This window comes from Actinia tenebrosa, unplaced genomic scaffold, assembly GCF_029948245.1.
Source record: "Actinia tenebrosa isolate PJP-AT-01 unplaced genomic scaffold, QUT_ActTen_1.0 PGA_scaffold2__45_contigs__length_23673736, whole genome shotgun sequence".
NCBI classification, from domain to species: domain Eukaryota; kingdom Metazoa; phylum Cnidaria; class Anthozoa; order Actiniaria; family Actiniidae; genus Actinia; species Actinia tenebrosa.
The window spans coordinates 3,073,491-3,091,251 of record NW_028292579.1 but is presented as its reverse complement, the minus strand read 5'-3'; the positions used below and the strand labels follow the sequence as shown (position 1 = coordinate 3,091,251).

Genomic DNA, 17,761 nt, shown 5'->3' with positions numbered 1-17,761 from the left:
TTTTCGAAGTTCTTATCCGCCTGCATTTTGTCTTGGTAGTTCTTGTCCAACCAATCCCTGTAAGCTTGTCTTTTTTCATTCCAAGCCGCCACGTCTCGCTGATATTTCTCCAGCGCCAAGTCGTGTCTCTTCCTTTCGGCGGCTAAATCTCCGCTGCGATCACCTCTAACTAATCTATCCAAATATTGACCACCATAATTAGCTCCAGTGAATGCTAAAGCTGCAATAACTCCACCTGCGACCACGCTAGCCATTATATATTAGAAAATCACACCGTAGGTAGGTACTTTTCCTTCCGTAGGTAATCCTTTACCATGATAGCCCCGCCTACGGCAGCGGTCATTTTAGCAAAATTAGCGAAGCTCTTGCTTGGGTCTTCAGTAAAGTCTTCTTTGAGCACTTTCTTACCTACCCAACCAATACCCGCAACGATGGAAGTAATAATAGCTGCTTCTTCAACAGTTTTCAATAACGCGGTTGACATTATATTACAAAGCGAGAAGGAAAATCTAGGTCGCCACGGCACGTGGTGATAAATCTACTCCATTTCAGGGATCTTACTTTTTCTAACAGCTGGTTCTACAGGTGCGTGCACGGGTGCGTGATATGTTGGCGGCACATGCACGGGTTCTACTTTTTTCGTAGCCCGCCATTGTAAGTAAAGGCTGCCTGCTGCTATAGCAACTCCTAACGCGCCAATGACGTACCCAGGATTAATGAAGGATTCCTCTTCTTCTACCTTTTCCTCCTTTTTTGCCTTGTTCTTTTTATTCATCTCTGCGAGCTTCTTTCCGGCAGCGACTCTGCCTGGAGATTTAGCCTTGGTAATCTTTTGCTCCTCTTGGGGCTGCTCTACCTTCGACTCTGGTTCCATTTATATCTAAGAACTTGAAGGACTTGATAAGTAACTTAAGGTAACCTGAGCAAGTACTTGAGAAGGACTTGATAAGTACTTGAGAATGACTTAAGTAAGTACTTAAGGACGACTTGACTAAGTACTTAAGGACGACTTGACTAAGTACTTGAGGCGACTTGATCAGGTACCTCAGCAAGTGCCGCCTGGAAGACCTTTTCGACTTCTCTGTCCTTCTTGAAGTCCTTCCAAGACATCGTAAGTTCCGTCAAGTCAACGTGCTGAGCTACGTGAAGTGCCGCAGAGGCGACTGCCATTAACTTACCGCACTTCAAAGACAACCAGCCGCAGGTTATCTTAAGTTCTTGAGCAATAACGTAGTCCTCGCTTATGTCCTTCCGCAGTTGCTCCACGTCGTCTATGGGCAGCGCAAGTCCAAGCAATTTAGTCGCAAGTCGGATAGCGGAGTCTGCTACGGCGTCCGTGGTCTTACTTGCAAGGGCGGCCTCGTATCTCTTATGGAACTTCTTAACTTCCTCTTCTGACAACTTATTAACTTGCTCATGGGTAAGTTCCTTACCTATCATTTCTTTACACTTCCCCGAAGACACAAGGATGTTAAGTTGTTCCTTGAGGTTACTTTCGTCTAACTGCGCGGGGACTTCATCTAAGAGCTGCTCAATGTCCATATGTCTTTATGGAATACGGAAACCTTAAAGAGAAGATCATTTTGGAATGTTGGTGCGTCTTTAAATGCCGCATGTATTCGTGTAACTGTTCCTTGGATATCTCACCGCCGTAGTCGCTTAAGATGGTTTCCAGGTCAGACTTACTTGGAGTATAAAATACGACAAGTGGACCTATGTTTTCCCTGAAGGGCTTAGAGACGCTGGTAAGCTGCTGGGAAAGCAACCAAACGCTAATATTGTCATGCCTGCCGCTAAAGCGAGCTTCACTAATTCGGAGGTGCGCCTTTTTACGTCGTCCCCACAGGCAATGTCATCCAGTATGAGTAAAGTCTGTGTATCTTTAGGGAATTGCTTGTGCCAGAACTTAAGATGGCTGGATAACTCGTTGGGGTCTAAGATATCTACGAAGAAGTCGTCATCTTTCACTCCTATGCCCGTCCAGGTGCGGTTATTCACGTAGGTGGGGCATAATAGCACGATGTAGTCAAAGCGGTATCTAAAGGGTCCTAATAGCTGCTCCACGACAAATTGGGTCTTTCCGCAGCCGGTGGGTCCTACTATCAGAGCATTGCAGGGAATATGGTTCGGATCCATTATATATACGATGGACCCAGTGGACGCAGTAAGAAGAATTGTCGCCGACGCAAAAGATAAAAGAGACACCATAGAAATGCAAAGGGAGGAGATCGATCGGCTGCGGGAGCGCGTGCAGGAATTGTATGATGAAATGTGCGGTCTGAAGCGCGCGGAAAGGTTTGGTGCGCTTTTGACGATGGCCGGTTGGGCAAAAGAAAGCGTGCAGGACTTTATTAAGTATCCCTTATAAGGGTTAATAAATTCTTATTATATAATGAAGTGTAAGGATTGCGACAGGGAGTTCAGTAGCAAACAGGCTTTGCAGTATCACCAAAAAAAGAAGGTATGTTTTAAAGAGGTGGATAACGTCACCACCTGTGGCACTTGCAGCCGGCAGTTTAGCAGTAAACAGGCGCTGCGATATCACGTGGAAGGAAGGGTGTGTTTGAAGTCTAAGGAAAGACGCTGTGCTGATTGCAATCGGCTATTTAGCACGCCCCAAATGTTGCAATACCACCAAGAAAATAGGGTGTGTTTAAAGGATGTATGTGCGCGCTGCGATGAAGATCTCACGGACGCATGGCATCAACATAGATGTCGTGGTAATTATGATTTGGACGTCGTATGCGAGGAGCATGGTGATATCGCTGCGAGATGTTGCCCAGCGGAAACCATAAGGAAGTTAACTCTTCGTAAGAAAGAAATAGACCAACGCTTTACGGAGTTCGACCGCGCCGAAGGTACGCGCTGGGAGAACGCAGAGTATTGGAGTGCGCCCTGTGACGCGTGTGGCGGCTTAAGGAAAGGAGATGATCATATCTGGCAGTGCTTGTGCCCGCAGCATTGTCCCCGCGGTTTTAAGGAGTACTTGGATCGCTTTGATGATTGGCATGCTCAAAACATGGAGGTAAGGAAAGCCCGTAAGTAAAGTAGGGTTTGCGCAAAGAGTCTCAAAACACGCTCTTATATTTATTAATATTCTTTGATTGTTTATTAAGAATAAAAGAAGAAACATTAATAAATATAAGGACCCCTTTTGGAGAAGGTATGCAGAACTCAATAAGAAAAGAAGAAACATTAATAAAAATAAGGACCCCTTTTAAAGGTATATGCTAGCCTACGCAGCCGCCTTCTTAGGAGGATTCCTAATCACCCTTTCAATATATGGACTGTATTACTTGCGAACTACCTGCCGACTGCATTACGCCCACTCCTGCACCGCGTAAAAAATACACCTGCCTTCATTGCGACAGGGTATTCTCCGAAGGATCCTTTGTGGGGCATTGGTGCTCCGCGGATCCTAACGCGCAGCGGACTTTAGCAGACGCGCTTAACTACAAAGAGGAGATGGAGTGACTCTTCTTTCAATGTCAAACTTCCATCGGCCATTTACCTTACCATAGCTGCGTAAGTGGGTGAATTCCTCGCCCTGAATTACGTACCGCACGCAATCCGGCGCCCAAAGGGAATATTCCTTGCCTTCTAAGTCTTTGAGGACTAACCGTAAACGGTCGATGTCTTCGAAGACGACGTAATTTTTTATTTCGTATGCTTTACCGCAAATCAGGTCACGCCAGTGTATTTGGTTGACGATCATTATATCTATGAAATATTCTAAGGTGCGTCTTTAGCGTCTCGGGGCTTTTAAAGCGTTTTATACACCATTTACAAGGAATGCGGATGCCGTCCACGTAGTTATCTATGGCACGACAGACAACGTCGTAATCGTCGGACACCATGGTTCGGAAATTATTCATGTCGTACTGCGAAATTAAGTTAGACTGGTCTGCGGACAGGACGCCGTTTCCCTTGGGGGTCTTTAATTCTATGCAAAAGCCATTTTAAACTCCTTATGGGCGTTGGAGATTAGTAGATCTGGCTGACCGCGTTTGTAACCTTTCTTCCAACATGTTATGCGCTTGCTGGCGGAGTCCTGTAGTTCGCCTAAGCCGGGGGTTAGGATGACGTGGGGGTGAAACCGGCGTGTGTAATCGACGACTTTGAAATGCAGGTCAGATTCATTCTCTATTTTGAAGACTTTCTTATTCGGGGTGTCAAACCGCCTTTCTATTTCATACTTACCTGTCTTTCTCAACGCAGGCAGGACATCTTCCAAGACCCAATCCTGGAATGTCTCCGCCGTTGGCATCTTAGAGCTAAATATCAACTGATACAACCCAGATTCGGTTACGTACAGGGAATTAGGCTGTGAATACAGGGGGAGGCGATTCACCTCCACTCTAAGTTCGCTAAGCTTTACCTTATACTTTTCACGAACATGCACCTTAATTGCATCTTTTGGGCGTTCGTAACCCAACGCCAGCGCCACTTCCTTTGCTTTGAAGTATAGTTTATCGCCTTGCACTATGCATTGCAGTTTGGTTTCGTTGTTTTCGAATACGCGAAGCATTATATACCAACGATATTTTTTAACAAAAGGATGAGCGAGTGGATCAATAGGCAACGCTCTTTAGCTGATTCATTTCTACGCTTAGCTGCGCGTCAGACACGACGAAGACGTAGCAGTTTATTTTGTCGCCGTCGCCCGCGGAGGCATTCTTGGTGCGCTTGATCTCCAATGTTATGCCATCCTGCGTATTTACTAGACGTAAACCCTGGCCATGTAGGTCTTCGTCGTTAATGGTGCGCATGTCAATCCACAGCGCATATTTATCCTTAAAGAATTCCTCGGGACTTACCTGGTCGCCAAACTTGCGCATTGCCTCTCTGTACACGTCTGCGGGCTTTATCCCCTGGGAGTAAACCTTGTTTGGAACGCCGTTTATGTTGACCCCTACGTTAGTAATGTTAGGGTTGTGAAAGGCCTCGGAGTCGCGCTTACCGGCTTCGTAGGGTTTGGCAAACACCAACATTAACCCCGTAAGACTTCTTCGGGGGAGGTTAATGCTTTGGTTGATAACCTCATCCGTCTTATCCAAGAAGCTGAACGTCTTATACATCACTACGTGGTCGTAAAGGAATGCCTTTCCGGAGCTGTATTCCATGCCAGCGCTACGGGCCAGCTCTTCGCTGTACACCGTTTCGTACTGTAATTCTAGATTAGTGATAGAGTATGGGGTTGTTGTGGTAAGTGCAGTGCTTAGCCCACCAATAATGTTATTAGCATCTGCTAAAGTTACTTCAAACTGTAGCTCGGATAACTGTCTTGGGTAATACACACCGTGATTCGTAATCACTTCAAAGTCCAGTGGTATGACATACTTGCTACCATAGGCGGTCTTTATTCGCTTTGCGTCTGCCACTGCGGTTTCTCCGCTGCCGTCAGTAGGTTGCGTTTTCGTAGGTGTGCGGACCTTACGCAGGATAACACTACCAATTCCTTGTTCTATCCTTTGCGCGCGGTCAAAGGCTGTCAACCATAAGTCTTTGTACGTGGTATACAGATCGTACCTATTTAAGTCCAGCAAGGATTCCCCAGCAAACTTTACGCGCATCTTAGAAACAATGTTGCGACCCACGTTGTTAACGATAATCCTTTCGTCTGTGGGGCTTGACTGCACCGCTAGGTCGAACCTTAACGCCAAGGTGCCAGGAACTAAGACTAGGTTATCCGTTAGGCGGGGCACGCCTACGTACAGGGTTTCCCCTGGCTTAGCGCTAGAAGGTGTGAATGTGACCCGGTGAAAGGTGCGTTCTGCTTTCAGCCCGCCAACCTGCTTAGGTAATACGTTGGGATTTAACTTTGAGCTTATCATATATAATGGAAGTAGAAGGAACAGACCCCGACTTCGATCCCACCACTGAGGAAGGTCAGGCTGACATTAACGACGGTGATGAAGAACCGCTGCTTCCCACCCAACAAGTCGACGATTCCCTAAGGGATAGGATTGCAAAGGTCCTAAGACATCCCAAAGCACGCGAGTACACGTTTCCGCGTGAGCACATAGAGCTTCAAAACATGGGCGAGCCGGAAGCAGCCGCGCGGGAAACCGTAGAGTGGGCAACGCAAGAGCTAGAGCTGCGCTACGACAACTTTGATGCTGACGACGTAAAGCTCACGGAAAAGGGAAACGAAGTCCTCATAAGCGTCCAAGACTTAAGATTTCCCGACAAAGACCGCTGGACAAAACCGCAAAACCTCTTTGATGAGGAGGGCAACGTTAGGGGTGACGTCTTGAGATTAAGAGGCTTTCAGCGTGCTACTAGAAGCCTGTTAGAAAGGCTGCACAACTTAACCGAAAGGACCAACGCGGAAAAACGTGCCGCGGATCTGCAAAGGGAGTTAAGAGAAAAAGATGTAGAATATGCAAAGCAAGGTCAGCTACTTGCCGATGCTGAAAAGAAGTCCGCCCATCAAGATGAAAGAATAAAAGAAATAGGAAATCAGGTGGATCAGGCCCTGCGCGAATTAGACAAAGCACGGGAGGACTTAGGAGAAGCCCAAAGCTCTGGCGCCTCAGTGGAAGCACTGCGGGAAACGTTGGAAGAAAGGGAGGAGGAATACATGAAGCAAAACCAACGGCTTGCCGACGCGCATAGGAGGGAAGTCGAATTTAAAAATCAAGAAATAAGGGAGCTGGTAGACCAAAGAACCCAAATTCGACGCGAAAGAAATCAAACTCAAAGGGCTCTTAACCTCACCCTGCAAGAGTTGGATCTAATTAAAGACGATACCGATAACCTGCAAACCACCATAGCCGGCTCTTTAGTGGAACGGCGACGGTTAATGGCTGAAATCAATACTAAGGAGGAACAAATCCGGCAAAGAGATCAGGCCATCGAAGACCTGGAGGGGCAAATAGAGCGGCAGCAAGAAGTAATCAATGACCAGGCGCGCCCCGAAGAAGAAAGGGAGGCAGCTCAAAAGGAAGTAGATACGCTCGAAATACGCCTTGCGGAATTACAAGCGCAAAAGGAAAAGCTGGAAAAGGAGCTGGGGCTTACCACCAAGGAAAAAATAAAAAGAGCTCTGGTGAAGTATGGTATTCCGCTGGCATTTGCGGTTGCTATTAGCACCGTAGTAGGAGTCATCCTATCCACGCTTAAGGCTACGGGCGCGGGCGTAAAGAAATTAGGCAATGGGCTGACGGACTTGGGAAAAAAGATGGCAGCCGGTCTTCCTGGGCTGCTGGGTTCGGTTGTTTCCTTGGCACTTAGGGCCGGCGGCGAACTGTTGAAGTTCGTGGGGAATAACATTTGGATCCTCGTAGTAGCTATTGGGGTGGTACTCCTGAAGAAGATTCAGGGTTAATCTTATCCGGGTACGTTACTGGTGGCTTATCGTCGTCGGGCGCCCGAGGCATCCTCGACTGGGGATAAGTAAAGATGGTATTCGCGCCGCCTTGATAATGCGGAACTAGCGGCAGCACACTCATGGTGCTAATGGGCTTATGATTCCAAGTAGCATCCGTTGGAGGATTTTTTGCCGGGGCGGCATTTATCCGAAGGTAGGCAACGTCGTTGGGAAGAACCTGAAGCTTCGCATATTGACAATTGGCTATCATGTGAAAAGTTACCGGCGTTAAGTCTTCTACAGTCGGCGGTGGGGGTTCCGACGAGAAATGAGCTGGGTTCCTATTATTATCTTTTTTTCTGTAGGGTAGTAATGGGCGGTCATTCTCATCAACGATCCTAAACCCGACATTACACGAATACCCCATCGAAATGCTAATGGTACACATGATCAATCCCAGGCCCCCAACCTTCACCCACAGCCCGGTGTCATACCAATGCTGTTCTAAGTAGTCCTTCTCCTCCAAAAAACGTAGAAACCAATCTTCCTTCGCGTGTGGGTTCATATATCTAAAGGCTCACCACCGTAAGAGTGCTAATGGTCTTGTGATTATAGGCTGTATCTCTCTGATTTTCTATGCTATTTATGCAAACGCTCCCGGTGTCATCTACGCGCATTTGCAGCTTTACCTTCCCATGGCAATCGGCGACCATGTGGAAAGTCCAAACCGATAGATTTTCGGCGCTGCCGGGGTTGGGCTCTACGGAGAAATGCGCAGGCTCCCTGTTGTTCGTCTTCGCGCGCATAGGCTGCAGTATGCCATTCTCATCCAGGAACCTAAAGCCGACGTTGGCGTGACTACTCGTGCCAATGCAAATACTACAAAGGATTAACTTCTTTCCCGAGTAGTTCAAATTCACGGACATGCCCGTGACATCAACCCAAGATGCCTGGGTGTATTTTTTCTCGCCTGTGTAAGTCGTATAGACACAATCTACTCCAGCTACGTAGGGGTTGTTCATCGCCATATATAATAGCTCAGACCAACGCCTGCGGCGGCTAAGCCGGCTTTTAGTAAGTTATGGTCATATTCCTCAGGTATCGCAGGCAGGACCTTCTTTTTGGGCTTCTTCTTTACGTTCTTTGGTGCGGGCTTTTCTACGTGCTCCTTCTTAGGCTTCTCCACGAAATGGGGGATGCTTCTAAGAGTGTCAGAGTTCACGTCGTTCACCCCAAACTTCATGTCCTTGGTAGCTCGCTGCAGCTTATTGTTGTAACCCACGACGGAATTGATGTTGATAACCAAATTACTTGGCATCAACCAACAACCAGGCGACAAAGCGTAATCCAGTCGCACTTTAGACTGCTGCACTGCAAGTTGATATCTCTGCACCGACTTAGAGATCTCATTCTCGATAACAGCGCTTTCGAAGAGGACAAGGAATACTTGTTGCGTTTCCTGTGACGCACCGGAGGCATCTACGATGGGGCTGCGAGTGCTAACCTGGGCCCCTAGAATGCAGTAAACAAAGGCTTCGATGCTTCGATTAATCCTTGCTAGGTTTTTCAGTCCAATGCCCTTTGCGGCAAAGAAAGGCGCCCAAGGATACTTTTCTTTGCTTTCTATGTAGTAAATTAAATTACCCTTCGTTCCGCTGCCTCCTAAGTCCGAGAATTCGTAAGAGCTAGGATACCCCATGCCCGGCGTTTCTATGCTGGCACCAACATACGAAGCATAGGTGTAAGTCTCTCCTAAACCATGGGCGGTACCCTCTTTGTTACGAAAATCGGGGTTGGTAAGCTTAAACTCATTCCTTAATCGCTCCCATGCGACTTTGTCATATTTGTTATCCTTCGGGTTAAAGATAGTGTCACTAGGAAGCGGCGCTCCTAACTCAAACAATATCCTACGAATAGTAAAAGCAACATGAAATCGCAGGAAAGGAATATGGAACATATCCGCGGCTATACCGCATCCTTTAGTAGCAGCCCAGACGGCAAAGTTTAACTGCTGCGGCCAATACCGCATGTTGGGACCTGATAACCATTCTCTGGATTCTTTCCCTGAGGTATGTTTCATGGCAGTTTCTCTAAAGATGTCTCTGACCTTTGTCTTGAAAGTCGTAGGACCCACGGGGATTTCTAAGGAGGTAACCATCTTAGCAAAGTCATTCGCTCCACCTTTGTTGTCGTAAAATGGGTAATTCTGGGTTGCCGGCAATAGATTCTCTGGAAAATTAGGTTGCCTTTCTTTATGCTCGGGTTTTGGTTGTAAAATCTTAGGATGCTTTGGCTCCAAGTCCGCATTGCTGTACATCCTAGAGCCGTTATAGTAAATCACATCGGGTCTTCTTTCGAACTTACTAGGGTCTGCATGCGGAAACATCTTCCTAAAGGCCCTCCAGTTCCAGTAATCCCGGTTGTCGTGATGTGGCTGCTCCTCAATATCATTCCCAAAAGCGTCGTACATTAGTATATATAATGGATGTTATACCATCAGCACCTCAGTTGTACCCAGATGTTCCCAATTATCACACTACGGCACCAATAACGGAACCTAACGAAATGAATGCCGAAAACTTCAGGCTCAATAAAGCAAATTTAATTATGGCTTACTTGGAAGGGCAGGCAAAACACTACGAAAAAGTTAGGAAGAAATACGTCAGAGCCCGGAGTACGCTACATAAGATTGCGATAACTTCAGGATCCATATCCGTTGTGTTAACGGGCTCTGGCGTTGCTACTTCGCTTACCGGACCGGGAATAATCGTTGGAGTTCCTTTGGCCGGCGTTGGGGCAGCTTGTGGTATCATTTCGGCTGTTGCTACGGGCATTATGAAACAGTTGTCAAGCAAGATATCCAAGCATGACACGACAATAGCTCTGTCAAGGGCTAAAGTAAATACAATTACCGATCTTGTCTCAAAGGCTTTGCGTGACAGAAAGATAGACGACGTCGAATTCTCGCTTATTCTGGCCGAAGAAGACAAATACGAGAAATTAAAGACGGACATAAGGAATAAAAAAACAGTCGTAAAAGATCTTTCCGAGGAATCTCGCAAAAAGATCTACCAGGAGGCAAAAGAAGAGCTTCAAAGAAAGCTTGCTCAGTAAACATCGTGACAGGATTCTATTTACATATCGAACGCCGGCTGTCAGGTTCATATGCAAATTAGTTTCACAAAATATTACACAAAATATTACGCAGCCTGCATCGTTTTCACAAAATATTACACAGCCTGCATCGTTTTCACAAAATATTACACAAATGTGAAAAAACTTGTGTAAAATCATCGCCTGGGAATCCATCCCAATAGGGGGTGGTTGGGGTCTATTTTGTAAAATATTTCGTAAATTACGTCAGGGTAATAAGGAATATCCTTATTCAGCCGACAAAACATCCACTCGGCTTTTGTCATATCAGAAACCTCAGGAATAGACTTACCGGTAATTTCAGACAAAAGATAGGGAATAGCTTTGTAATATTTTCCTAGTTTTAATTTTTTCAACGCTTTCCGTAGGCTTTGTGGGGTTGGCTCTTCTAAATGGTCTATGATTTTCTTCCTTACTTCGTTGTTTAAATATATCGGATGTAAACCTTGGATATGACTCATCCAGTCCCTGAAGTATTTTATTCTCTTATATGGCGTTTTCTTACGACCTCCATTGGCGTAATACTGCTCTCTGGTAGCATTTGGTACGGCATTACGAATATTCTTACCACATTCGTAACACTGCGCTGACGTGTCGTCTTCTATTTGCATTTTTTTACCACAACAAATATACTTATTTGGCTTAGTAGGTACAAACTTGGGTTTCAAGCACTTTACACAGAAATCATAAGCAAACTCTTTACAATCTTCGCACTCCATATATAGACTAACATATTTAAGTGCGCTGTTGCCCTCAACCACACTTGGAGTGGGGGTCGTCCGTAGGTGGATTTTTGACGCGGGTCTTACCCCGTGTTGAGATTGCGCTGGAACCCCCATTCCCTATACTACTAGGGCTATTGTTTTACCAAACTTTATTTTTATTGCTTCATACATTAACTCATCATCATCTGAATAGCAAGTTTCCATGGTTATTCTTTCTGGCAGAACAACACGAGGTTGTACGTGTTAAAAATGAAACTTACCTTGCGTGGCGTTTTCGCAGGTGACAGCAGCATCTTCATGATGGTAACAATCATGTCTTCCCCACTGGGTAATAAAACAGTCCTCAAGGGATTTCTCATTACCAAGACACTTAATATCATCCAGTAGAATAGGACCACTTCCTTGAACCTTAGAAGTTCCTGCCCAAGATGCTTTGCTATAGTTTAACATACGACAGACCACGTGAGCATCTCGTGAATCCCAAGTATCGTGGCATACTGTGCCCCAGACTCCAAAATATCGAACCTCCACTCGACCTGAATTTGGGCTGCTCCCATTAACCAGACGAACAGCTACGTCTCGACGATGATCTAACGTAAAAAACGAATGTTCAAAAGCATATTTTATTGTATTATTAATTGTATATGTCTAAACAATCTTTAGTCTTTGACGATTTTGAAAGCTTTATAAAGCATAAAGGATAAAAACAGCGGGAATGGTCGACAAAAAAATGGTCTATAAAGTCACGTACCTGACGTGCAAACAACGCCAGCTCGACTGTTAGTACAGTTCCTATTGCCCCATTTCAAATTCTTACAGCTTTCAATAGTGGTTTCATTTCCTGTACAGTTTACTCCCGACAACCAAAAGTCATCCGAGCCTTGAAACCCTCGAATGGCTGCAATAGCACCTTGTTCATATCCAAGCATTCTGCAAATGACATGAGCATTCTGTAGGTCCCAGCTAGTGTCACATATAGACCTCCAATAATTGTTATAATACACTTCTACTCGACCAGCGTTAGGTAAACTATTTTCCACCAAACGAACATGATATGAACAAATGCAGCTGTTAGCCCTATTAGGAAGTAATTGGTAAGGTTAATACTAGATCTTGAAAATACAGAACAAACCCGTGTATGAGAATCTAGATTTTAACAACCTGTTAAGCTAATGTTTTTTTCGTTTAGACCCTAATTTACATAAGAACCTGTTTTAGGCTAAAGTTTCAAAGCCGGTTCTTATTTAATCAAATAGAGTCAAAACTAAAAATTCATAAATAAAATAAAATAGACTCTGTAAATTAAATTATATACAGTGTATTGCTTACTATCAATCACGTGACTTTTTTGGAGTTGACTGGGGGGCAAACAAGCGGTTGACTGGGGGGCAACTAGCGGATGCTAAGTCAAAACATATCAAAATAAGTCCTCAAACTATTTTATTTGACTATTTTCACGACATCAAACCAGAAAACAAGAGATCAAAACAACCTCCAGGATTCTACAAGTCATCAAAAAAGAGCTATTACCGGAAGTGACGTCTGTTGATAGCAACCTATTTGCAGTGTTTTTGCTCCGATTGCAGTCATTTGGAGAAACGTTATGCAAAAAATTACATATATTACTTAGAGCACACCTGCCAAAAACGAGTCGCATTTTTTCCAAAGAAAATACTAAGAGCCTGTTTAAAGCTAAATAGCCTATTTAGTAAACACCATTCCCATAAGAAACATTTTAGGCTAACTTGAAAAAATATACGTAGAGATAACTAGCTAAAAACTAGTGTGAGCTGCGTCTGTGTTTCTAATGAAACAGTAATGATAAAAGGATAAATTATACACCGTGAAAACATGAAAAAATTTACTGACGTTTCGGACGCTAGTCCGTCGGAGTGAAAGAGCAAAATATAGGTTCGTATACGCATCAGGTTTTTTGCTGTAGCTCTTCTAAATGACCACAATAGACTTACAATCGTACTGAGTCACTGATCCAAAACAGCTACCCCATCAGTGCTGATCATATGCGTTGCAGTGGGTTTCACAATAGCAATATTTTCATTGGCATCAAATAATATTTGTTCTTTTGGCCAAATATCATAGGAAAACAAAAAAAGTTTACTTATGTGACTTAAAAGATTTAGTCGGCTTGTTTGTTTAGCATTACTTAATAAAAAAGAACGAGCATGTCACGAGTATGCGTGACACCGTAAGGCATCAATATCCAACCAACCATTTCAACCAGCCATAATATATATCTATATTTTAAAATATACATAATATGTACATATGCATTTGTCCTTTACTTTTATTTTTTTTTACTAAAAACGATTTGGCTTTTAATTTATTCTGAATTAAAGCAATGTGTCAATTAAATCCTCATCATTTCTGGAGAGTACCCGGGTAGTTGCGAGAGGTATTAAGATCTAACTTATTATTATGAATAAAAAAATTGTCGAATGTCGACTGCTCATTTTTAAAAGTGTCACCAAGGTGTATGTCTTTCTACTCTATTATTATATGGCTTTGTTTCCACATTTTCTATAGGCAAAAAAAGTAAAAGTGCAGATCGCGGTTACACGTTTTAAATCTGCGAGTGTGGAGCCAGACTTCCCTGTTGTTTTCACACATTAAGCTAGTCACGTTATTTTTTCACTCGCTGAAACATTGAAATCACGGCTTCCCACAGGTTCCCAACGCCTTCAACTCACACAAGGACCGCCAGTGTACTTTAGATTGTGAATATTGTTTTATCTTTGAATTACAAAGTAAGCTTATTTCGTGAAATTAAACCTTGTTGTGCACTTGGGCCATTGTCTAACCATGAGGTTATAGTATTAAGTCTGTTGGTTATGCAAAGAATGAATTGGAATAACAGCTTACCAAGCTTCACAAACCATACAAATGAGGCAAAAGTAAGAACACTTCAATGTTAAGGCTCCTGCCATCGGCTGACTTAACCATTTGGTTTTCTACCTGTTTATCGAACGCCAGACTTTCGCATGTTGAATTAATAAATTCATTATTGTAAATAGATAGCTGTAATTTATGACCTTTGCCTTTTTAGGCTATGCATACATTTGTGTCTGCATAATATCAAATAAACCATATTCAGTAATTGTTTTATTTAATAAATCATAACTTTAATGTAATAAACGATAGAAACTTTATGAGCAACTTCATTCAAAAAGGTTTCAATAATAATATATGAAAAAAATAAAAATAAAAAAAACATTCATCAGCATGACGTATTAGTTCAAGCCGTGGCTGAAGACAAACGATTCGTTGACATTGCAGCAGAGGCATAAATGATTCTAGAGTTCTTAAAAGCATTGATTATCTAGAAAGAATAATAAATGGCGAACTTTTACAAATACCAAAAAAATGGGGTTCAAAACAGGGAAATAAAGCCTTACTTCGTGCGAGACAGCGCGTATCCCCTTTCTTTCTTTCTCTCTCTCTCTCTTACTCTCTGTCTCACACGAAGTATATATATGCAGTCCTTTGACTAAACGTTGTCTTTTGATCGGCTTCATCTCTACGCGCCTAGACCGAAAAAGATCATGAGGATAATTAATTCACAGTTACTAGCTGCGCATATGCTATCTAACACGTCTTGAGCTCGCTGTTTTCGATCCCATTCAACTTGCTAAAACCATGCCTCGAGCATACGGCCAAGATTTAAGCTGACGAGCAGTTTGGATGACGCAATATTTGGGTAATTTACCCGTTATCCTTTTCGGTCTAGGCGCGTGGGGATGATCCGATCACCGACAACGTTTAGTCAAAGGACTGTATATATACATATGACATTGCTGTTTCCAGTGCGAATCGTTAACTTGAGCTATTATATACAGTATCAATACTCCTTAACTTAAACTTGAAAGATGTAAACGGTTTGTTATTTTTCTTATTTTTTTGAACAACACAAAAATAAAATAAACATCTTTTTAACGAGGAATACTTTCCAAAAATGAACTCGAGTCGTACATGAGCTCATAAAGGTAACGACGCCACCTGGCAATGCAAGTAGTTGGCTGTGAGTTCATATACGGCAAGACTTCAAGAGTGAGTGGGATAATTGTGTTATTGAATAGACAACAACTGGAAATATGATAATATGCGGTTTTTTTATTTAATTTATGGTACAATGCTTTAATACACCTGTCGATAGCTGCACGAATCGCATTCGATGTTTAGGTTTTGTAAACTGAGCCATCTTGTTGTCTAACCGAACTGTTAAATTGCTTAAGACAGGTATTCGACTTTGTTTTGGTCATCTTATTTATGTATTTATCGAACTTAGACGTGTTTTTCAATCAGTCTAAAGTCAAACAAACAAAAAAACGTCATTCATTAAATGGAGGATATTAAATGCGTGGCCGCGCGGAGATAAGGATATCTTTGAGTGTTGAGGTGATATCTTATATAAGAGTGAGGGCAGATATTCAACACGAGAAAGTAAAATCCGTATCTCCGCGTCGCCATGTAATACAGTTTTGTTTAATAAATAAATATCGACGAAATACTATTTTGGACTGTGGATTGTTTACCAATACATTCCTAATAACTATTACCAATGGTGTTAATTTCACATGTCAATCTATCATACAATATTTTAACAGGGAAAAGAATAGGGGGAAAAATTCGATAATTCATCGATGATTATATATTTTAAAATATTTATTCCCCAACAATAAAATAAAACAATCACAATGAATATGTAGGTATAATTCAAATGTTGTATTTATTTGTTCTTAGTGTATCTTTTTAGATAAAACTTTATTTTACCACGGTGTAATCATCAGGATTTACAAAATGTTTAAAATAATCAACTAATCTATACTAAATTTAATCTAATGTAATAAAATAAAATAAAAACCTGCTTTCCATGAATGCCGTGCTTTACTATACATAATATGTTCCCAATAGTCTATGAAATTCTTTGAGAGACTCTGCCTGCCTTAAGTTATTTGGCAGACTATTCCATAATTGCGCACCACTGCAGGTAAATGTGTTTTTGAGATAATTTATGCGCGGAAGAGGGATGTTCAGTTTGTTGGCGGAGTCTCGTAATGAATAGCAAGTGGTATTCCTCTTGAATACAAATTTAGAGCTAAGGTATTCAGGAGTGGTACCATGTAGGGCCTTGAAAACTAAGATGGCCTTTTGTTTTTGTCTTTGAACACTAAGGGTAGACCATCCCAGTTTTTCAATCAAAGCCCCGGCATCTACATCGTAATTAGAGAAGGTCAACACCCGTGCTGCACGATTCTGGAGCTTCTGTAGCTTATCTGAGAGAGTTTTTCCACAATTACCCTAAACGACATTACAATAGTCGAAATGGGGCTGTACCAATGCTTTATAAATAATGTGTAATGTTGATAACGGGACGAATGGCCTAATTCGCTTTAGGGCCCCAATACCTGAAGCAATTTTTTTTTTGACTACATCTACACCTTTGACAACATAAAAATGCTTTTGCTGTGCTTCTTGAGCAGGCAGACGAGTATTGCTGTTGGTCTGCATGGTCGACACAAGCTGCTTAGATAGATTAGGTTGTGTTTTTTGTAAGCCGGTTCATTTAACTTTTGTCTATTTCTATATATTTATTTAAAAATACAAAATTTTAAAACGTTTTTAAAAATTAGAGATAGCTATACTACTTTTTCAGTATTGTTGTCAACAGGTGCACTATTCAAATAAAGGGAACAGTGTATTATTCTGTCCCTAGGTATTGTTATTCAAATAAGGTATGGGGAATAACTCTGGCCTGGAACAAGCCAAACCAGAGCGGACGACCAAAGTCGTCGGAGCTAAAACCGTCTTCATCAATGGGGGAGGAGGGTGGGTCGCTACGCGTCTCTTACGGGTAGAACCAAGTGCAATGAGATGATAAAATATTCCCTTTACATATATTCAATGTTAATCCCCAGGGACCATTACACAACATTCACATGACTTTGAATAGTGTATTATTCTGTCCCTGGGAATTGTTATAAATAAGGTATGGGGAATCACTCTGGCCTTCCCCAAGACCCGGCTCACATCTCGAACCCTGCTAGCCATATCACAACAGGTCGATAAATACCATGGTTTTCACAGCATTCCATTATAATACGCGACTCCTCTTTCCTAACCTTACATTCCTACATCCTCAATATAACTGTTGGTTAACTTATCCAGATTATTAAAATGGAGTCTATTAAACCGAGGATGGCCTTGAGGGATGGCTCCCAGAGGCAGAATTCAAGTGGAGACCTACCGCAACGAACGTATCCGGGTCTCGAAGTGTCAGCTTTTGAAGGTCTAGGACCGAATCAGACAAAAATATGTCTGCCCAATCACCATTCAGGCAAAACTCCCATCCTGACAGGGAACCCCCCTGTATGTTCACCCATCGAATATAAGCAAAGGTTCCGGGATTCACACCCGTTAACTGCATTTCAAAATCCTCTTTTTGTGTTAATTTGTCCGTTCTCTCGACTAAGACATATTCTCTTCGTAGAGGGGATCAAGGACAAAAAGAAACATATTGACGTATATCCCCATGGGTAGAAAACAAAAGGGGTTC

General features: G+C 42.8%; 1 protein-coding gene and 1 pseudogene across 1 annotated transcript; both read right to left on the bottom strand.

The window, feature by feature from the left end:
- Window positions 1-10,807: 10,807 nt before the first annotated feature.
- LOC116286848 (neurotrypsin-like) lies at window positions 10,808-14,208 on the bottom strand. Its single transcript, XM_031693433.2, has 3 exons — window positions 14,071-14,208; window positions 11,942-12,267; window positions 10,808-11,780 (listed from the first exon to the last, which is right to left on the bottom strand). The coding sequence occupies exons 1-3, from the start codon at window positions 14,133-14,135 to the stop codon at window positions 11,434-11,436; spliced, it is 738 nt and encodes a 245-aa protein (XP_031549293.1). The 5' UTR covers window positions 14,136-14,208; the 3' UTR covers window positions 10,808-11,433.
- Window positions 14,209-15,999: 1,791 nt separating this feature from the next.
- LOC148909013 (uncharacterized) lies at window positions 16,000-16,716 on the bottom strand (annotated as a pseudogene).
- Window positions 16,717-17,761: the final 1,045 nt, after the last annotated feature.

What these genes read in the sequence shown, in the direction of transcription:
- LOC116286848 (XM_031693433.2), bottom strand. Translation starts at nt 14,135, where the DNA reads ATGGCAGGAGCCTTAACATTGAAGTGTTCTTACTTTTGCCTCATTTGT. An exon ending in TGTATGGTTTGTGAAGCTTG is followed by an intron (nt 12,268 to 14,070) that starts GTAAGCTGTTAT and finishes ACTTCCTAATAG; the next exon opens with GGCTAACAGCTGCATTTGTT. An exon ending in TGGCGTTGTTTGCACGTCAG is followed by an intron (nt 11,781 to 11,941) that starts GTACGTGACTTT and finishes TTTTTACGTTAG; the next exon opens with ATCATCGTCGAGACGTAGCT.